The sequence below is a fragment of the Onthophagus taurus genome, chromosome 1 (genome assembly GCF_036711975.1).
Source record: "Onthophagus taurus isolate NC chromosome 1, IU_Otau_3.0, whole genome shotgun sequence".
NCBI lineage: Eukaryota > Metazoa > Arthropoda > Insecta > Coleoptera > Scarabaeidae > Onthophagus > Onthophagus taurus.
In genome coordinates, this window is record NC_091966.1 from 32,091,562 (window position 1) to 32,115,097 (window position 23,536).

The 23,536-nt window shown below is 37.3% G+C and overlaps 1 protein-coding gene across 1 annotated transcript in view; it reads left to right on the forward strand.

Annotated features, from left to right (window-relative positions):
* LOC111417589 (discoidin domain-containing receptor 2) overlaps window positions 1-14,545 on the forward strand; it is a 95,146-nt gene extending 80,601 nt beyond the window's left edge. The window contains exons 5-15 of the mRNA XM_023049919.2: window positions 1,458-1,605; window positions 2,714-2,893; window positions 7,419-7,558; window positions 8,455-8,662; window positions 9,640-9,977; window positions 10,406-10,505; window positions 10,564-11,176; window positions 11,778-11,870; window positions 12,719-12,860; window positions 12,909-13,058; window positions 13,117-14,545. Coding sequence (XP_022905687.1) covers window positions 1,458-1,605; window positions 2,714-2,893; window positions 7,419-7,558; window positions 8,455-8,662; window positions 9,640-9,977; window positions 10,406-10,505; window positions 10,564-11,176; window positions 11,778-11,870; window positions 12,719-12,860; window positions 12,909-13,058; window positions 13,117-13,269 — 2,265 coding nt within the window. The 3' untranslated portion in view covers window positions 13,270-14,545. The remainder of the gene's footprint in view (window positions 1-1,457; window positions 1,606-2,713; window positions 2,894-7,418; window positions 7,559-8,454; window positions 8,663-9,639; window positions 9,978-10,405; window positions 10,506-10,563; window positions 11,177-11,777; window positions 11,871-12,718; window positions 12,861-12,908; window positions 13,059-13,116) is intronic.
* Window positions 14,546-23,536: the final 8,991 nt, after the last annotated feature.

Consider the following 23,536-nt stretch of genomic DNA (forward strand, 5'->3'; position numbering starts at 1 on the left):
GCCTTCCATCCATATCATCGTCCTACCCATTTCCTTCCATTTCCATTGCGGCGTCGAGTCGGTCGTCATTACGTTCAACCCTGTCGCGCGCCTATTTCGTCCCCGTTTCATTGCCCCAGCGCAGAATATGAATATATAAATGTGGAGGATAATGACGCCGTCACCGTGCGAATCAAATATACCTGGGGGAGAGGTCTTTTTACGGGTTTTTGACGACGTTATAATCATGGCCCCAAGGGCGAGACGGGAATGGACCGTGTTAATTTCATTTCTGCCACGGGCGTCAAATGGATTTTAAATGGCGTTAATTTAAAAAGTGGTTATTTTCAAGTTGATGTACTCAAATTAAAGCTGTTGAAATGAAACTGTGACGGTTTGTCTATGTTCGATGGATTAATACAGCTTTTAATACAATGAGATAGTATTATGTTTTACAACATTCAAGGGTACGAGGATTTATTTCCCCACATCGTTACTAATACCCGAAGCACCAGGAAGTGGGATTATGAGAGAATACGAATTTATGCGCACTTGAGCGAACCCGGCCGTTTTGCATACGGTACGAAATAAATCCTGAAAATCCTGGACAAATGTAAATCCGAACGCTAATTGCTCGGATGACGCTTGTCCTATTATTCGTTATGTTCTATCAACGAGAATTTATTTATTTACCACTAAATCTTGATATACCGCGCGATATATACTATATGTGTAGGAGCCGAATTACTAACCTCGTCAAATTGCACTGTTCCGCTTCAACTAATTGAAAGAGTAAACATCGAATTGATGAAGTGATACCGCTCAATCGAACGTCGGAAATGTCAACAGACCGAGTTGAACTTTGGACACCAACGAAGGATATGTGAACTGCCATTTCAGGATGGATCGTAAAATATTTGTTCCGTTCAATGTCAAATGGTGCTCGAGGAGTAAATCGATAGTTGTCATGGATGTGACGGGTTTTATTAACGATTTATTTGAGTATAATATAATTTGATTACTTTTGAATTGGTTTTATTGGTGTTGATTTGCCCACTGGGTTAGAAAATAATTTCTGTAATTTTTACAAATATTTAACGCATGATTTTATACGAGATATTGATTGGATAAAATTTGTTAAAAAATATACAAACAATGGGGTAATTTCTAAACAAGACATCGCATGGAATGAAAATCATTAAAACTGTTGGGGTTGAACAAATGAAACTAATTAAAATTTATGCTCTCGTGCTAGCGCACACGTTTCCATTACTTCCACTATATAATTCGAAAAATTCTTTTATCGCCGAAACTAGTTTTAATAATAACCCATCATTTAGTTTCCACCATCATATACATACAAAGTGATTTGGTGGTTAGGACAATAGGTCAAATGGGATGAAATCCCGACATCTCGTGATTTAGATTCAACCAAAACGTTAAATAATGACCCGCAATGGTCTCTCTCCATGTTACAGTTGCTTTCTGGGAACACCAACACCTACACAGTGGTCGATCAGAAGCTGGAACCTCCGATCATAGCCACCAAAGTGCGTTTCCTGCCGTATAGCGACCATGTCCGGACCGTTTGCATGCGGATCGAAATAATGGGATGCAAATTTGCAGGTCAGTACCCGTCTACGTAATCGATTTAATCGTTTACACGTTCGGTTCGGTGAACGTGTTAACCAGAATTTGAGTACTCTCAAAATCTCTTCGAAAATTGCCAAAAAAAAAATAAAATTTATCGAATTTTTTATAATAATTGCGAATCATTTATTCCGTCCATTGTAATATATCAGTTTCAACCCATTACACATACTGTAATAAGTGAAATATTAGTCCATTAAATACCCTACCTACCATATGTTCGGAACAAACGCAAATTTAAATTGCGCCCACGAAGTTTAATCTAAAACTGGGCTGTTCGGAACGATACTTTGATTTAAAATATGTTATAAACGAATGCATAAATCGAAAGTTATGTGCAATCCGAAAGATGAGCACAAATGGCCGTTACGGTTTATTAATGCAAAAGCTGCGTTCGCACTGATAAGTCGTTGGATATGGCCAACGACCAGCACGTTATTTCGTGCTTGTTTAACGCTGGTGTTCATTACAGTAAACCAAACATGCCTCTCTGGCAACACCAACCGCCATTATGGGGGGCCGCTACACTATCTTACGCTAATTTGCGTGGCCCCCTGCTGTGTCAGAAATAATGTATGTTATCGCTTGTTAACAGTCTGCCTGCATACCCTTAATAATGTTTTGGATTCTATGAACATCATTTTCAAATCAAAGATATATATATAACCATTTTAGTTCGATAATTTAAATAACCTCACTTCCAACACCTATAGCTTTAGTTCAACCCAAGTCAACATTCTCTTAAAACCTTGACGATGATTTAACATACCAATATTTCTTCAATAACAACTTATAACTTACCGCAACCAAACGTGGGGTTTCTCAATTTCACACCATCCTACTTCTTGCAATTATCCTAACGCGAAAACCCGGTTCAGTTAATAACTCCTTATTGGTGCGCGGATCGAGGCGATTTTGCACGACAACGCCGACGCCGTCACCGACTGGGATTAATTAAGACCATATTTGCGCTTCGGTATGCCGGCTGCGTCCCTGAAATTATTAATTACGTGGTGATTAATTGGCGATATACGGGCGAATAGCGACCAGGTGCACGACTTGTCACCTCTGACGTGTGTTCCAGATGGGCTCTTGAGTTACTCCGGACCTCAGGGATCTAAACGCGGTCCCGAAATGGACCTTTCCGATCAAACGTACGACGGACGTGAAGAGGGAGGATATTTGTCACATGGAATTGGTCAGTTAGTTGACGGACAAAAAGGACAAGACAATTTTCGATTAGATATTTCAGGGCATGGAAAAGGTAAGTTTAAAGAAAAAATTTAATAGACCACAGTAACTACATATAATTCTAACACCAATTACGTTCAGTTTATCTCAAGGGAAAGACGTCAACATGTTTCCCAGCTTTTCTTTATCCGGACCGCATTTCACCCGGGTCTTAGGATGTCTTATCCTGCGGGAGGTTTGGCTCGAAGCCGGCGACGACGACGGTTATTTATATCGGGAAAACGGCGGCGGCGGTTTCTCGGCAGGCCGATATTTTATCGGCTGGTCTATTTTTTTTATCCGGACACCCGCCGCCAGGTTCCGCCGTCTAACGAACTTCCCCGCGAACGTTCCTCGTCTATCTTGATTTTGTTCCCCTGGGGATCATCTTATTTTCGGCTTCGCAACTCCCGTCGCCGCACAGGTGGCGAATGTCACCCACTCAACAGGCGTTGACACGTTTTATATTACCTAACTTAGACCCGAATCTCTTCTTTTTCCCTTTTTCTTATCGATACTGAAATCTAACCTCATCGTTTCTTTTCGATTTCAACCAAAAATTGATTCGTTTTCCTTAAAATTGTAGCAAATGTATTTTTCTTACATTGTTTTTCTACATTTACATTTCTCAGACATCGTTATATTCCAATTAGTTCTGAAAAATCATGACAACATAATCTACTTCAATTTTTCGTCAAGTATTAATTCTTTAATATCTATTTCAGCCTCAAAGCCTTTTTCTCCCATTATATGTTTCAATTGAGTTATCTGAGATTATTCTCATCACTGCCGTACGGTTTTCGAATGTTCAGCACAATCTAGGATTCTAAATTTTCTCCTAATTCATGAGTGTAAGGAAATCATCACTTTTCTTTTCACCCTTAACCACCACAGTGTTTTTTTGTGCCCTGACAACATAGAAAATCTCAAATGGATATCACTCATAGAAAATTTGTAGTAAACATTTCGAATTCCAGTTGCTAGTTGTTTCTTCATTACAAATATAATGTTATTGACAGCAAAGTTTCTGAGATGTCCACAAATACAACAGCAATTCGTAGAAATAGAAACTCACTCATGGTTATCTTGCACTATACGGTCTCGATTCCTCAGCTACATATTAAACGTTTAGTGCAGCCACGGACTCACAGTTTTCTAATCACCACTACTAGAAGAATCTTGTCTTCTGTCAGCAGATTCCAGTCATCCACGAGAAAAATCTATTTTGTCATTTATAGTATCTTCTATCTAGAGTATCTAGTGTTAACTGTACCTAAGTTAATCAGAAGGAAACTTTCTGCAAAAGAATAATATGATCGGTGTGATCAAGGGCTTTCAAAAAATGTGTGTGGATCGGGTTAGAGACCATCGAATTGTCAAACAAAGAACCACGATATTTCTCCGTTTTTGGGGTGAGAAATCTAACGATTTAAGTATTCTTGAAAAAAACACAGTCATTTAACTACAAGAATATTAGCTTGATCATGATTCTCTTACATGAATCACACTGTTTTTCATTCGGACATAGTACTTAGAATTTGTCTCTCGGATGATTTTCCAAATCTTATTGAAAAAAATTGTTATTAACCGTAAAATGTTTATACCAAGGACATTCCATTATAACTATGTTATCTAGAAGCAACAATATCACATTTTTGTGGTACTTACCAGATGTGTTCTCAGTAAAGCGTTCGACACTGTCGATCACAATATACTACTCCAAAAGTTATACTATTATGGCATTAGAGGCATCCCACACAAACTTGAAAGAGAACATCCTACTTGAAAGAGAGACAGCAGCTGATGGAAGTGAACAAGGATAGATCCTCAATAAGGCAGCCCATGAACTGAGTACCACAAGGATTAGTTTTGAGGAGTTTCTATATCAAAGTGACATGTTTGTATGTTGACGATACGTCATTTAGAACAACAGCATCTACGGGAAACAACAGATACTGATAAAACACAATATTTAAAATTTGCGCTAAGAAATGACTCAACAGTGTGTAACATCAAGTATTTAGGGCTGAACATAGATAACAGATTTACCTGGCAATCACATATATCGGATATAGCTTCTAAATTAGCCGGTGCAATATACACAAGCAGGAGAATGCAAATGGTAGCAACTCACGAAGCAGCGAGTATGGTTTATTTTGCAAATTTCCAAAGAATTGCATGTTATGGAATTCTACTGTGGGGTAAGGCGAGCACTATGTAACCTAAAATCGTACGAAACCTGCAAAGATCACTTTAAAACGTAGTGATTGATATCATGTGTACTTGAAACTGGTAATAGTATTGAAGCGCCTCGGCTTGATAACCCAACATTATAAATTCTCCACTCTAAGTTTCGTCGAGGTCGCTTGCCGCCTATGCGTAGTAGTGTTTTAATCAGTTGAGGGTGGATGTGATACTAATTACAACGTCTCGGCCGCGTGCGACCTCCGCAGAAACAGATAAAGTCATAGTTTCCCCACCTTAAATGTAGCCGACGTCTCCTGCAACCTCAATATATGTTAACGAAGTTTGGGTATATACCGTATTAATTGTAGTGACAAATTCTATATTGCTAGGTTAGCTCAGGTCACATGAGGTTGACGCTTTGTAGAATGTGTTAAATGGTGATGGTTGAATGTGGTCTTACTTATAAGGCCTCGGCCGCAAGCAACCTCGGCTTAATTAGATATAGTCATAGTGTTGCTACTCGTAGTGTCATAGTGGCGCTTGCAATATATGTTGTAGTATCAATTGCAACGTCTTGGCAAATAACCTTGGTAAATCAGGCAAAATCCTATCATCAACACACAACAGAGTGTTTAGACAAACTGGTTTGTAGCAGTATGTATTAACTGGTTTTGGGTCGATATGGTATTAAATAGAGCACTTCTGCTGCAAGCGAAATAGAGCACTTCGGCTTAATAAAACAGAATGAAAGATTTTTATCATAATCAAGCGAAGGGCGCCTCCAAATAGTGCAGGGAATCCTGATATTTTCCAACATGGACATCCCCAACATCATGCCCAACATCTGGACATCATGAATAATGGCCAAGTTAAGACTCGCGATATGAAATACTTGGAGTCAGTTATGTGGCGCGCAATACGCAATAACAACTCTTACTTTGAGAAGTGTGGGTATCCAAACGTCTTTTCCATATCAAGACTGCCGTTTCTCAACATTATCATCGGTATAGTTTATCATGGTCTATTGCGTTCCTCACCACTGTTATGATTAGTCTCAACTGCTCATATCAAGTGCTTTCGACATATATCTGCAAAACAAAGCTGATATCGCTTAATAAACTTGTGTTTCTGACTCATGCGATAATCAAATTATTTAATTATTTAATCGTGAGCATTGACCAAATCTGTCGTAAGTTTCAAGTTTTCAACGAACACTAAGTCGATTCGACCTTATAACGGAGTATACAAGAGAGCACCCGCGGCTGCAAAATAAAATCACGAAAAATTATTAAGGAGCACTTAAAAACTAGAAAGGTCCATTATGTAAAAGACAGAGTTCTCTTCATGTAGCAATTTCGTAGTGGTATTATTAGTGGTATTTCGTAGTGGTCTTACTTAATTGGTATGTAGTGTTTGTTTAATATGTATATGCTACATACTTCCTTTCCAATAAAAAATTGGTGTTTCTAACTACTTTTTTCTTGCTGATTTTGGACTTAATTAAGTTAATTTTAATTTGTATTCTAAAAAATTTATTTTCAAGCAGGGATTTTTGGGAGCCTTTTAACTAACAAGCCTTATCGTTTCAACTATTTCAAAGTTAGTTAATGGTGATAATTTGATAGTACTAAATAGTTTTAATTTTGAGATTTTTGAAATATTTTGTGTACAAAATAAGATTGCTTCCTAGCTCATATGAGGCATAATATAACGTAAGTTAAATATACATGTAAACCGTTATCAATTCTTTTATATGCCCAATCGCAATACAATATTGTACCTTACCTTATACAATAAATCTTAAAAAAACTGGCTAAAAGGAAAGCTCCAATATAGCTATATCGATTACAGTTTCCCTCCAATACACTTCTACGGAGTTTATGCAAAAGTATTTTGTTCGACGACCACAGGTGAAGGAAGGTCGTTGGTATAAAGGCGTTCTCCTACCGAAACCGAAACGCGGGTAGGTGCGACATTTCGGGGGAGAACGCCGAGTTATTTGCCTTTCGTTTCCAGGGCCGCATTTACATTTATATTACTTCCGGCGGCCCGCGGCACTCGGCGCAATGTGTCCTTGCGGTGTTGTGTGTGTCCGGATGACCGAATCATCCGCTTTTATGTCCACGTTTTGTCTCAATCTAGCGGTCGACGACGACGGCGACGCCTCCCTTCTCCGAAATGCCGTGATGCCGCATAGTTTCGGCAAATGCGACCCGTTACGTTTCAATAAAAGTTTCGAGTAATGGTTTGAACTCCGTTTGGATCTTATGTTTGCCGTTATGGTTGTTGTGTTGGTAGAAAATCTCGATTTCTAGATGTGTTTTTTTTTATTGGTATAGGGACTATTTTTATTACTATTTTTTTTATTATAGGTTACGAATGGGTGGGTTGGAGAAATGATACTCCAGGTTGGGTTGGACATCCGTTGGAGTTAATCTTCGAGTTTGACAAAGTGCGCAACTTTTCAGCCGCCCATCTACACACGAATAATTTATACACAAAGGACGTGCAGGTAAATTGCATTTTTTTCTAGCTCCAGTCCGTTCGTTGATTGCCACACCCCGCCTCGTTTACCTTTAAACTCGTCTGGTCCCGCGTGGCCGTTCGTACCAACGCAATTACATTTAAAAGTCAAGTAGCGCGAATTTATGCGCGAACTAAATGTCGCGAGCCGGGAAATTGGAATCGAAGGAATACACGGAAAAGACGTAGCAGAGAAAGAAACCCAAAAAGCTCTTTGAATTACAATTACGACGTAAACGTTTTTATACCCACTTTTTGTGACTGTTTAATTTTCTAAATACGGGAACAAAGCCGTTACAACCAATAAATGTAGGAGTAATTTTTTTAGACATCGTGATCGTATATTATTACGTGCCTCGCCGCAGTGTCGTATATCAAGTCTAATAACAACCCCGCGAAGGGAAATAGTGTGCCGCAACTTGAAAGTGTTAGGGAAAATATACTATTATCGCTTGCGCACTTGCGGGGAGGCTTTACCTGTGCTATATTTCAATATAAAAACAACAATTACCCGTGATATATACCCACCCGACTAAACACCCGCTTCGGCTAGTTATTAAGCGTAATTTTGTAAACGTATACTTAACCGTATAGTTATCTACTTCGAAAAAGGAAATTTCAATCGATATATCTTCGTTTTTATATCGGATCGATCGTTTCGACATAACAAATAGATACACCGCATTTTCCGCTTGATTATACACACCCGTTATAGACCAGGAGTGTTTATGATCGCACTGCGCATAATGGGTCGCGATCAGATAAGGTATATTGGATTGTTTGTACTTTGTGTGTAACACTAATTAGCCTAATCATGTTATGCATTGATTTTGTACAATAAGCCGAATTACGATTTACACAAAAATTGACCTCATTTTTCGTTAGGTATTTTCGAGAGCGAAAACTTACTTTAGCATCGGAGGAAACCTCTTCAGCGGCGAACCGGTCCACTTCTCTTACATGCCCGACTTGGTCCTCGAACATGCCCGCAACGTGACTATCAAGCTGCACAATCGCATCGGACGTTTTCTGAAGCTTCAGTTGTACTTTGGATCGCGTTGGATTCTACTCAGCGAAGTTTCTTTTGATTCCGGTAAGTATACAAGTTTTTCTGGCGAAATTATAATGTGGAAACGGAAATGCTTATTTTGCTTATTTCCCTTATTTCGTTCGATAAATTTGTCTTCATGTCACAATGCACAAAGAAATAATACCCTCTTACCAAAATTACATTCCAGAGTTAGTTCAGTTCTCGGTTCAGGAAGTCATCAGTCATATAACGTGCCGTTGGCCACAGGGAAAGACGTATTGTACGTTGTTCGGCCCAAACCGCGGTCATTTATCAAAATACGTACGCCAGTGTTTCCGACCTGATGCAATTTTCGCACTGTGGGGCAGCGTATTAAGTTTCCTTGGATTTTATTTCGGTTGGAACGGCACGAGTCGCTGAGAAAAATGTGGCGTGTCAGCGAAAGACTCTACCTGAGAAAATAAATGCGCCGCCGCTGTATATAGACTTATTCCGGTGAACCGGAATTGATGCCGCCGCCTCTGTATCCGGACGAACTGCGGCGAGTCTCGGCGATTTGTTACTCGAAGAAATTCGTTTTGTTTGTAGATGCAAAGTGGATAAGCGGGAATTCAATACGCGACCAGAAAATTCTATTTCCAAAACGATCTATTCCTTTTTTTTTAAGAAAATAAGATGCAAACTTTATTCATATCTACTGTCACATAAATTTGTTTAATTCCTATTTGATGGAATAAAAACATATTAACCACATATCCACGTTCAAAATAGAACCATGAATACATAAAATTTCGAATGGCGATTTGCATACGAAAGCCGTCGCCCTCAAGTTCGCCAAATTGAATTTGAATCATTTGAATTTCAAAAGCTAGTACGTACGAAACTGTTACTTGGCATTTTATGGCCCGTCTGAAAATCCATCGACATTAATTTCGAAATCCGGCAACCTCAAGAATAACTTTTCATACATTTTGGAATCCGCTGTAACATGTCTTACTGACTTTTTGACAAACATTTCCAAAACGACAATTTTGTTGCAGTTCCAGTAAACGGAAACTACACGGACGGGGAAGAGGATGTCGTCATGCCGGAAGCGGGGAAAGAATATCCGTTACAAAGGGACGAAGTGAAAACGGCTGTTATTAAAGCGAACCAGAGTTTGGTAGCGTCGCCGCCGGGCGTTAAGGGGGTCTCCACCGTCACCACTACCGAACCCAAGCACTACATCGGCTTCGTTATTGGCATTCTGACGGTTGTCATACTCGTTCTTGTTGCCGCAATCGTCTTCATTGCATTCCGGAACCAGAGACTTAAAGCTGCCTCTCCCGGCAACTCCACCATTCCAGAAACAGAACAACGATTTGACGAAGATCTTAAAGTAAGATTTGTGTAAATATAAGATAAGAATGGGCATATAATTAATTTTAGTTGGTACATTGAGGGGTAGATTTATAAGGGGATAAATGTGGATTGAAATCGTAATGTTGCTCGGTGCTTGAAGAAGCAAACGATAAAAGTGGCGCCGTAAAAGGAGGCGAAATCGTGTTCGAGTGAATGTAAGCCCGGCCATTCGGTTTATCTTAATAGTAGGGTATTGTCGAATGGGCGCCAACGGCGTTGGCGACTTCGCGGGCCGGAAATTAACACAGTTTAGCTTACAAGACCGGGGGATAAACGTCCGGTGTCCGCAGGAAGGCCCTCAGCCATATCTCGCTCCTTATCGTGGGTTACTATACCCAAACGACGCGATTGTACAGAAAAGAAAATGAAATCTCAACTTCATACATATTTTTTATATTTTTTAAGATGACTATGGAAGAATGTGATAAATCATCGTTATACCAAGAATCAGCACGGCCAATAATTTACCCCCGTCAAGGTCACCTCCGTAGTCCCGACTATGCAGGTAACATAAATAAACCATTCTCTTAAATAATTTAGTAACGTTATCAACAATGTCGCAGAGGTTCCAGATGTTATCTGCCAAGAATACGCTGTTCCATCGTCGAAGTATACCCAAAGCACCCTTTCAACCAATACACAACCCTTACTCAACTTCCTTCCCCAACCACCACCGATCCCACCACCTCCGGAACGTTACTACCCCACTAATGACATATGTGGTCGATTACCTATGATGCCCTCGCCGCCCATTTCACCTCTAACCCTTAGGTCAAAGGTCGGCAGGTTTATGCTACCCATAAGCCCGGATCCGGACTGCGACGAGGACGTCGAGGTGACCGTTGAAAGGTTCCCGCGTGAACGATTGAGGATAATCGAAAAACTGGGCGAGGGACAGTTTGGGGATGTTCATTTATGCGAAAGTCAGGATAACGGTCAATTGGTGGTTGTTAATACGATAAGGTCGGATGGATATAGAGAGGAATTCGTTGGGGAGGTGAAACGTCTTGCTAAATTGGATGACGCGAATGTAGCAAAACTCTTGGGAGCTTGTTTGGATGGGGAATGTATTTATGCCGTACGAGAATATGCTGAAATGGGTGATTTGTGTCAATTTTTACAAGAACACGTCGCTGAAACTACCACACCGTTAACATCCACAGCAAATACACTGAGGTGAGGTTAATTATAAATTATGTTACTTTATATTCTTCAAACTATATAAACTTTTAATAAAAGGAAATTCTCCTTATTTTAAGTTATCTTTACGAGGGTATCCCGCTGATTACGAAATGAAAATGTAATAGTCGAGATTTAGCTCCGTAAGTTTTGCAACAAAGAATGACATCGCGACGCCAACATATTTCAGACGGTAAACTTTAAGCTCGGGACGCACGCTGACAGTTATTTAATTTACGAATCCTACTTGAAAGTCAAGTGGGGCGTCCCGACATGCAAGCTGTAGTAGTGTACGGCTCGGGACGTGTATCACTTCAAATCTCCGAGTCCCACAAAGGTCCGAAACTACATTGTCAAGTAAACTTTTATCTAATAGCGTACTCCAGTCAGAATTGTACAATTTATAAAGATTCTTTTTTATTGTATTTTTAATGTTAATTCTTTAACTTTGAAATTGCGTGTTCCACAATTTTACTTGAATTTCTGTTATTCCAATTAAGAGTTGTATTTTGAAGAAGAACACGAGAGGTAGTCAAACGACGACCGAATTCATTTTGTCGGTCCCTTCGTGTTATTAATTTCAGTCGTTTACTTTCAGCTACGGTTGCCTTATTTACATGGCCACGCAGATAGCGTCCGGGATGAAGTACCTAGAGTGCATGAAGTTCGTTCACAAGGACGTGGCAGCAAGGTAAGAGAACTAATTGCACAATTTGTGAGTAAATTGGGTCATTATAATTACCGAACGTTCTCCTTCCCTTTTATCTTCATTGAAATAAAAAAAAATTAGATCATTAAATTTATGAAAGAGAAATATTGAAAATATAAACTCGCAATGCTCATAATGTTATCAAGCGCTAAGATACCGAAATAAGAGGATCATAAAATTAGACTGGCGGAAACTCGCAAATCCCTTTGTCCACAGAAGAAATACTCCGACTTAATCCCGCCAAAAATCGGATTACATACACTCACCATTTAGTCCCTGTAAAAGCAGGCGAGTTTTCCTTTTCGCGCGTAGCCCGAACTTGGGGTATACTATAAACTTCGTTCATTACAACGAAAGGGTGCATTCAACGGTTCGAGATTCTAAAACGACGGTTTGTCGTAAAACTTAACGAGCCGCCGGCTCCGTCGCCTGCAGGACCAGCAAGACTATAAATCCATTTAACGACAATCTGACGCGCGCGTAATTAAGTCACAATTAAGATTTCCATTCGCAGTGCATATTTATGCGCATAAACAAAGCACCAGATTGGGTGGACGTTCACGAACGGGACTTTCCGCCACCAAAAGATCGAAGGGGTGGCGGAAAATCCCAAGACGAATTTTAATTAGAGGTCTACGACCCTCTGTCGCTTTCGAAAACGTGGGTCATAGAAAATATAGTACAGACGTGAACAGAAATATTATTCCCTAATTTCCAAACCCCGTTTTCCCAAAACGTTTTATAGATTTATAAGGTAGTCAAAGTTTGAAAAGCATTTCTGCCAATCACTTAAGAAGTCACTTTATATAAGAAAACTTGTTCTCCCACAGGAACTGCTTGGTTGGGAGACGTTACTCGATCAAGATATCTGATTTGGGCACCTATCGAGATTTATACTCCTCCGACTATTGTCAATTTGTGGGTCCATTCCCATTACCGATAAGGTGGATGGCTTGGGAAAGTGTGTTATTGGTAAGTAATACAAAATTAGAAACAATTTATTATTAATTTTTGTTGTAGAGTAAGTTTACAACAAAGAGTGACGTGTGGTCTTTTGCGGTTACCTTATGGGAGACGCTGACTTTTGCACGGGAACAACCTTTCGAAGAACTCAGCGATGATAAAGTTATAGAAAATGTGACACACTTCTATCAGGATGACGGTAAATATGTAAGTAAAAAAGGAAGATTTATTTTATTTTTGCTTTAACTGTTTGTATAAATTTTAGATGTTTTTGAGCGCTCCAATCAACTGTCCCAAGGAAATCTACGATCTGATGTGCGAGTGTTGGCAAAGAAACGAGTCAGACAGACCCAGTTTCCGCGAAATCAATCTCTTCCTTCAGCGAAAGAATCTGGGGTACACGCCGGACCTTCACTGACGGGACTAAAGCCCCGGCACAGGCGTTGCGACGCCCGATGACAATAAGGGAAAGACGGCAGATATGGTTCTTTATGGCGGAGTTAAAGTGTCGACCCTTTTCCGTTTGTTTTCTGGGTATAAAACCGAGAAAAACTCGTAAAAAAGCGGAGAAAAACAGGGCAGGTGTACAAATTTGACTTTGATGTATAAAAAAATCATAAAAAAAGACGGAATGATTACTGACAAATTGTGATTTAATTAAAGATAAATTTTAAAACGAAGTATTCCCAAAATGATTATAAATATTAAATAAATTTATATATTATCTTCCAATATGAGGATTAATAAACCGTTTTTTGGAATTTCAGTAATCATTTCGTTACAAATAAAATATATAATTAATAGATATCCATGTACCCCAATTAATATTCAGACCAAACAGACGCTTTCAAACTAAAACATTATTGTTTCAACTTTCAGTTTGTATTATTTATTCGAATAAATTTATGAAAATTTCGACCTCTCCGAGCAAATACGCATTAAAATCGTACTGCCGCAAAACCCGATGAACTCTAGGTTTAAAAGCAGAAATTAATTATCGCACTTTTTGGACTCAAATAACGAAATCGTTGTACATAAATAGCACAAAAGTAGACATTCGCTTGTATTCATCCTCTTTAATCGAGTATACACGTGGTAACTCTCCTGTGCTGCAGAGTTTTGTGCCTTTAAATCCTGTTGCTCCTTGTATAGCGATTTTAAACATAACCGGACCTCCTGTTGGCAATTGACAAGTAAACACGTTGAAGAACGTTGAATGTTATTGAAAGTTGATAGAGAAATTTTAAGCTAATTAGCGCTATAAACGCATAATATTAAAACAAAATATTACTTAAGATAAAATATAAATTATAAATCCTGTTAGTAAAATCCTGAGCTTTTATAAATATGTGTATATTGTCCCAATTCTTCCTTGTACCTTTACAGATTATAACTTATAAAATATAATTGTTACCTGTACGCATTAAACTTAAACTTAATTTTTATATGACGAATTGTAATAAATGGTAGTACGTAAGTTAAGAAAAATGCGAAATTGTTGGACAACGGAACCGCTTGACAACGTGACAATGAATTTGAATAGTTCAATAGAATTGTGATATGTATCATTTTAAATTAATATGTATCGAAAGAGTGGTGAACATATTGTTTATCTCTCCTAATTTGTATGAAAATGAAAAATGTATAATGAAAACTGCCTATTAAATAAACTGAATCGAACATAAAAAACCTTAGCTCTACGTTTAGTTATTTCTATTTATAAATCTAATACAAACATACACCTAAAATAAAATTCGCATGAAAATATTTCAACATCATCGCAAATAAATATAAACATTTTTCTCATAAAAAAATACATTCATTTTGATTCGAGTCTAAATTATTACATTGGACATATTGCACTAATATACGGTAAATATTGACAGGGCATCTTTTATAACACATCCGACAAAAAAAAAACGTACAAATAAGCCCAGAGCATAAACGAAAATATTTTCATGAGGATTACGGGTGGTCATGGCAACGAAATTCAAATTGAAACTGGCCCGAATCCTGCGCACGAAATTCATTATTCATATCAATTTACGGTCGTTTTTAATAGCGGCCCATAAAAAATACTATTCTACTATGTACAAACAGCTACATGTTAAATAAAAAAGTACGAACTGTGTGTAGTCGTAAATGTAAGAAGTTTGTTTTTGTTCTTGAATCTCATAAATTAGGGATAATAAAATAAATTCTTTGTTAAAACTGGTACTTTGGACCAAAAATGAAAATAAAAATGGTTTGTGAATGAACAAGTTTACATTATTTATTTTAGATTGATATTTAATTAAACTTTATTATGAAATAAATTATGACATATTAGTTAAATAAACTAAAAAATACTTTGTTTCGTTTGCTTTTACAGCGAGTCATTTTAATATTAAGTTCCGGTGGATTGAAATTTAGAGTGCATACGCAATTCCACCGTCCGTTATTAATCCGAAGTGGACCCGGCAGTAAATTGCTGTTTGATCGTAGAATACGGGCAAAGTATCGACAACGCAAACACTGGAAAGCTCTACCAGCACCAATTGAAAGCTCGCGCGGACATTTTGTAAACACTGCATAGCGCCGAATCGCATTTACATACACGTTTAATATACGCGAGCAACATTCAAATATTAATAATAATTATTGCAGGCTCCAATCGACTGTTAATCCTGTTTGTTAATGAAAACATTATTGAATTAAATGAAAACACTTAAACGCTAGGAAACTTTATTTCTTTAATAATAGCCCATTAAACTTAACAAAGGTAATAAGCTGAATAAGTGTTGGGACGAGAAATGAGCATCCTGAGACGTTAAATATTAATCTCGGACTGAGAACCACTCTTTTTGTCGACGACGACGCGCTGCGCCGTGCAAACTTATCGGTTCATCTTTAATTTCCTTTCTGCATATCGTTAGGGCTACATGCCGCCTTGAAATCCATCATAAACGATAAGCATTGATGCTCACGCCCATCAACACTCCCCCGAGCACCATGCGTCCCCACCTTCATTGCAACAGATTCGTCTAAAACCGTTACTATATTTTATACAGCAAAATTTATATAACAATTTTTTTAAATCTCCACATAGAATATTATATTCATAATAAAAGTGATATAATTATATGTACTTGGATGTTACAGTGTTAGTTTCAGCATTAAAAAAGCTTTGTAGCTATTGTGTGGAAATTAACGCAGCATTGTAACGCCGCGCGAGCTTTGTACAAAGGATTCCGGATCGATTTCTCGTTTTCGAGTGAACTATGAGGGAAAGCCGACACGGCCGGACGTGGCGCGATATTTTAAATAACTGCGCCACCATCTGCCCCCATATTGCCCCCCACATATGAAATGAAATTGAATGTAGCCATTAGGGGGAACAGGGGGGAGACCGCGTCGGCTGCGAAACCCTACACGGCTCACCTGAAATTGAAAAGTGAATTTACATCAGAGCGAGCGGTTGCATTTGCAAAATGTTTTTCCCCGGCTAATCTCAACCGGGATATATTTTACCCAGAATAATTCGGATCGAATTAACAATTAGAAAGAAATTTCATTAACTTAGATGATAGAAGAAAATATTACTATATTTCTCAAGTATTCACTTTGTGTGCCACAAACACTCGCTACTGAAAATCTCGATAGCGTGGGCAGGGAAAAGTCAAACGAAAACAATACCGTTTCTGTCAGCTGCAGGCGCTACATGCGGTGCACCAGACGTCTATCACCGTTTGAGTTTGTCCCCCAGAAAAAGCGCGCTGCTGAATAGGGGAAATAACGACTGAATCGCCATAACTTACACAAGGGGGCACCGATTCAATTTACTGGCAACAGGTTCTCTCCTCCTCTCCATAGCTGCCCACCCCATGAGATCCAAATGCACTGCGAATCAATTTGCCATAAACGTAACCCCCTATGTGCGTGCGAACAAAGTGGATCGTGAGTACGATCATGTCAGTTTATACACGTAGGAGGGGTTGTGACACTACCATCTAGACAGTTATAGTACTATCGGGGTTGGTTCCATTGAAATTGGATCAGTAAATGAAACTTCACAAAAAGTTTTACAAAAAAGCATTATTTGTTGTCTTGTTTAGGATTTCGTTTAAAATTCGCAATCGGCCGTTTAATTTAAACTCAACGGTCCCGCCCTTAGGGTAGAGGGTAAAGTGGAAAAACTGGAGAAAACGGCCAACATTAGGGCTGGCACATCCGTCTTCATTAAGCGTCTCATTTACCAGAAAATAATAACACCGGGAGGCACAAAGCGGCTTATATATTTAACCTGTCGCTAAAGGAATCCCGAGCTAAATTGTTGGCAAACCCTTTCAATTACGAAACAATACGGTCCCAACGTTTGAAGAAAATGGATTCACGTTTTTATTGCTTTCACCATCGGGTTAAATCTTGATGGATTAGAATCAACTATTTAATCCATGTATATATCGTAAGGAAATATATTTAACATATTCTAAGTAGTTTTTTAGTCATGTTGTATAATCCCCTATTTGTAAAGATAACTGAAAATTATGCATGTTTCTCTACGAAACTTAGTTTTTACAACACGGTTTTCATTTGCATGCATGTTTAAAACAAATTGTAGGTATGATTGAATCTGCCACAACTTACATAATCAAAATACAATCTACAACGTTTAAAGACTGTAGATTTTATTTTAAAAAGTAGTTCGCGTTAATCACGTTGTTTAAGATTTACTTCATATCAAATCAATACATGATATGAAAATGCGGTTAATCGTTAAAAAAATTGTTTATTTCTGCTTTTCTTATAATCAAAAAATAATTGTAATAAAAAAGTGTAATCACCCAGCACAGCATACCTAGTGCTGAAAAAACATTTTTGTAGGCTGTTGTGAAGGAGTTAATGAATAAGGTACCTGCCAGTGTTAGCGAAACTTATTGAAAATTTTATCATTTGGCATTTTTTGCAGAAAATACCAATGTTTTTGATACTCATAGTGATGATGTTTGTGGTGATTATAAAGTCCTTATTGATTAAAATGTGCATCAATATACAAAGCATTATGGAAAAAGTCAGTATTATGGTGAATATCGTGTAATGAACAAGAGTACAAAATTATTTTTTGTGAAAATACAACGGGGTAGACAGTGTTTTAACCGGAAAGATTATTATGTATTAATCAGCATTAACAACAGCATTGATATCGACAAAGATGAATAATGTGCAAAGTACATCATTAAAGGAAAGCACTCATCTCCACTAAAAAGTCTGACGACAAAACGTAACTTAAGAAAACTTAACTCAGAATTATAGTTACAATTAAGACAAATCACCACGTGTAAGAACCCTTTAGATGCATGATAGAAATCGATGGTCAAGTAATTTAGCAAAAAATGAAGTTTTAGCGGAAAGGCGACAAGATACCAGATAAATCAAAAACAAGAAGACTTTTTGAGACAGCTGAAATGAAAATTCTTATCACGATTTTGCGGAAAACCTTATAGGACAGAGAGTGAAGTGAAGATATAAGAAAGGAATTGTAGAAAATGTAAACAAATGGGTACTAAATAGAAAACAAGAATAGATTAACACATCAATAGAATGGTATCTAACAAACCTGTGCGAGTGGCAAGAGACAAATCACCTAACGGCAAAAGAAGTATTGAACGCCAAAAAAGAAGAAGATAGCATGTAGATGAGAGCAAATCCGATGAAGGAACAGGGTTTTGTTAAATTAACGAGTTCGAAGAAATCGAACACGTTGTTCCTGATCACAAATAAAGCTAAGGTTAGCTACAAAAGAAAAATAATTATTCTAATTGATGAAGTTTTTTTAACAGATCGCTTCAGATAAGGATCGCCAGTACTTCTTCACCTAAATAGTGTGTTTATCAGCATCTTTCTTCTATTTCACTGATAAGAACTAGTGTCTTTCCAATCTTCCGCTTCTCTGTCAAGTACTTTTCTTGCTCTTTACAGTTTTCGTTCTGTCTAGCTAGTAGTTTCTTTCCTACCTTTCGAATCCCTGTTAAATTTATTCCTTATATTATCAGTCTTTGTCTAGTCAGCTTCGTCTCCTCCTTTTCATTATAGTCACTCTCCAGCACCTCTCCGTCCACAGAATATGCTTCTTTTCTTATCCAGTATATGATCGGTGTTTACCTTCTACCAATTTTCCTGGTTTCTGTCCAGTATCTTTCTAATCTCTCCTTAGTCTTTTCTATTATCAGTCTGTTTCCATTCTCCTTACATCTGCCAACCCTCTTTATAGCCTCTTTCCTCCAAAGCCAAATATTCTTTTAATGATTTTAACTCTTGTTAAATGGGTTGGGTTTGATTGAATATTACATTGAGCTGTTTTTTTAATAACAACAGTTATTTTTGAATTGTTGGGTTTTTTAGACAACAACCACGGTGTAGTGTTGGGTTGGGTTGGATTTGGAGCAGAACTGGCAAAGGATAGTAAGATCGAGATCAACATAAGATCAGGTTTATAACTTACAGTAAAAATCAAGATAATAACATCCAAGGTGTGGTGTTGGGTTGGGTTGGATTTGGAGCAGAATTGGCAAAAAATAGTAACATCGAGATTAACTTACAGTAAAAGTCAAGACATTTTGCTTAACTATCTTGGTTGCTAAATATAATTATCCCGAAGTAACGTAATATATCAAGTACAACAACAATTAAGAGTATTGTGGTAAATGATAATTACAATACACAGTCGATGAATTTAAAGAACTAAACGATAAGATCTCTTCTTCTGCAGCTTTTGCACTTTAACGGATGCTAATAATAAACTTCCGACTAAGCCGGTTTCAGTAATGAAGTAATATCAAATTGCTACAATTCTTCAAAGTTTGGCGTTACCTTCTTCTGGTCAGGAAGTCGATGAATGTGGGTAGAATGCAAACAATTAGTAATTGTTCTATTGTTCTACAAAACTGCAGGTCATTCATCGTTTGAATCAAATTCAAATTTAATAACTTTGTAATTTTGTTAATGGTTAATAATTTTTAAATAAGTATTTGGATTTTTGTACAATGTCTTAGTTAATTGCTTATTGTATTTCACTGAACATTGAACAGTGCATTCGACAATGTATTTGTGTTATTTCTACTATGTATCTTTAATTTTATGTACAAAGTTTTACCTTATGTGAATGAGAAATGCCATCGTATTAAGTGTTAATATTTCCTAAGTGTTCTAACAATTCATGTACCATGGTGGCTTAGAACAAAAGGAATTGTTATCTCGATTAAACTACATAGATTCAAAGAGCTGTACTTGAGGAGAATCAGTTATTGATCATTTTATCCATACGTCCATTTTTATTAATGTGTTAATCTTGGCTCCTTCCATTTTGGAATGGATTCTACAACAACGACATATACATACACAGTTATTGACGGAGAACAGTCTTCGTTTGCAATTATTTATCTAATTCACTTTAAAGATCTATTCATAAACTTATCTTTAAAAAATAGAAGTTAGCTACTTAGATAGAGGAATTTAATTTTCTATTGTCCTTGCCCAGATTGAAAATCTAAACAATTTTACCGTCTCGTCTCCTATTTATTATCTCATTGGTTATGTAATAACTGTAGGATCGCATGATGTATACCTTAAATGTCGAAATTATCCTCTGATCTAAAGGTTGCAATAAAGTAATTAGCCAACAAATAATGAATCCAATAAACAGGTGGGTTGTTTATGTTTATTCGGTTAGATGAACTTGGGGTTTTTGATTTATTAACAACCAATGGTTTCATTATATGATCGCCTGAAGGTTATTGCAGAAAAACGCTATTATATAACTTTTTGCTGCTTTATAGCCAATAGCTGTTTTATAAGCATTTCGTAAATAGGTTCTTTCTGGCTTTTTTACCAAACAAACTAGTTCTCATCAGCATTAAAGGCCTGATCAGGAAGTGATTTCTGCGAATTTTGTTAGATATCGATACGCTCCGTCTGAATCAACAGATCCTTGAGCTTGGTGAACTCATTCAATCTTACATAATGTAAAGAATGTCTTTCGTTGAATCTTGGAAGCCAACCATGGCACACAGAAAAAGATGGCTTCATTTCAGCTGAGGAAGTAAATGGTAGACAATCTAAAGCTTCAAGCCTTACTTTACTTAAAGCCTTATTTGTAATTGCATTAATGTCAATTGTTATCGTTCTTTGAGGTGGGTCTTTTAGCCATATCATTAATTTCCAGCTTTTTCCAGTTATGTAATTTTAATGTAACTTTATTTCTGCCATAAAATTTAGCAACATCTACTACTCCATACGTCAATATATATAATTTTCATTTTGCTTTCTTAAGAAATAACTTACTTTTTATGTGATTTATTTCGTTATCATAAAAACAGTTACAAAAAACAATGTGGGGAATTTCGATGAATTTCCTATTTAATTTGAAAGAATAATATTAATCGAAAGGAATTCAAAAATGTCTGCAGATTTTATTTTCTCTTGGCTTTCTTATTTTCAAAACCGTATAACGCGAAATCGTGTGAATAGAGCGCCATGTAAAGCGAAGGATTTAGGAGAGGAAATTATCTTAAATAAAGCAATGAACTTTGAAGAATATAAACTGGAAGAATATAAAAAGAAGAAAGGAAATGAATACGTTAGAATATTCCCTTGAGAGAAAAAGACATCGACCTTCCGGTTGGAAGGTTTTCGGAAAAGTCGTCGTAACTCTTTAATTGGTAGACGCCGAGCGTCTCGAGAGAAGGGGAAATAAATCAATTACGTCTGAGGACTGATAACCTAATTACGGAAATAGTGGTTTCACGGGGAGACGGAATGGTCGGGTTTGCGCCAGGCACTAACAGACAAATGTACAAAATCAGTTAGAAGAGGTAGAAGGGTCACGACAAGCACCCTTCCAACGAATCTCGTTATAGGTCTCGTTTTACTTCCGGTTTCAACGAGTTTTGACGCCGTTATTTAAAATTAAACTTGTATAATTTTAAAACACCCAAATTTGTTTTTGACCCTATGTAACTAGGGGACTATTAGATTGCATGTTATCCACGTGAAAATAAAATTCCAAATCAACTCACACGTACATATTTCTAGAACACGCGATATGCACGATGCCTATTTCCTTTTGGTATTTCCAGGTGTAGTTGGGTTGCATCCGAGTCACGAATGTAGGGCAAATATAAGAATTCCTATAGCAGTCGCATTTTTTTTTGCATGCTTTATCTCAAGATAGATTTGTGAAAAGAGAAAAAATGTGCGTTGAAAATGTCGTGTAAAAATAATAAATGGGATTATGAAGTGTAATGCATATGCATGTTGCGTTAAGCTACTTAAAAACTATTTAGAATAATCCTATATTGCCGCTGGATACATGTTTAAAAAAAATTGATAAGAATTACTTAGCTTAAAAATTAAATTAATCCTATGATAATAAATAGAAAAATAATATTCGTGTAGACTTTTTTCTACGTTTGATTAAAAACACAAGTTTAACGAACTTATCTACTTATTTAAATAAAGTTGCAAACTGTGCACAAATTCGAAGTTGTTTTGAGAGGCGGCATCTGCCAATTAAAATTTTAATTGGCTACGTTAAGTGGCAAAGAAAAAGTTTTTTCCCGGAATTTTTTGTAAATCTTTTTATTTTTAATTACACGAATTTCATTGTTAATTTCACCGTTTAATTTTTTCCACGCCACAACAACATCAAAATACAAAAAAATGATTATTGTAATTTTAATTTTCGCACCGTAACTAAGTTTTGATAGATCCTGATTAGATTCGTGTTGGGCAAACAGAAGGAGGTCTAGCGAACACAACCGCAATACCGGTTATCCTATTCCCATTTAGGGGGTTGGGGGGTAATAACCAGAGGGTTTCACGTGACACGACTACGGAGAACATTCTGACCGTCCTAACACCCTACGGGCAAACACATAACTGCATAATGGAAAAATAATATCAGCGTGAATGATCACGCGATAGTGAATTTATTGAGTTAACCCTCTTCGAAAACTTCGCACACGCATTAATCGAGTATCAACCAACTTCTACAGATTCGACAGCCTTATCGTTTTTGTGCAGGAGTATAAAACCAGTCGGACCCTGTATTAATTTTACCCGCTATGTATGGTAATTTATGCATTGAGAAGCGTTGTATCGCCTATAACAAGACACCCTCTGCGTCTGAAGGGAAGTATTAATTATTTTAGTTGATGCATAAGTTAGGGTGAAGTTTGACACTTTTCCTTACAACTACAATACTTGCTAAAACAACCTTCCTTTAATTAAAACACAGAATGGTTTTGATTAGAATCCAATAAATTTTAATGTGGCCTTAATATTAACTGATGCTCCCCGTTTTCGTTTTTCTCAGAAAAATGGAGAAAAATAGGGGTTTCTGGAACATCAGAAATGCAAAGACGTCGTCGCAGAGAGGTCGTTTTGTAAAGAAGAAGTATACCACAGGGATGAATTGTGTATTCGGAAATTTGCGTAAATTTTAAATACAAACGAGGCAGCTCTGGGTCGACCTAATAACATAATCCGATCCCAATAAAGACCGACGCCCGGGGAAGAATTAAGACCGTATTAATACCCTGGATTCGATAGGGTGAGAGTGGGGTCGAATTATTCCCAATAATTTAAGTGGCAGTACCGGTATTATGAGAGCACCACCGTCTAAAGCCGTGATATTAATTTTAACAGAT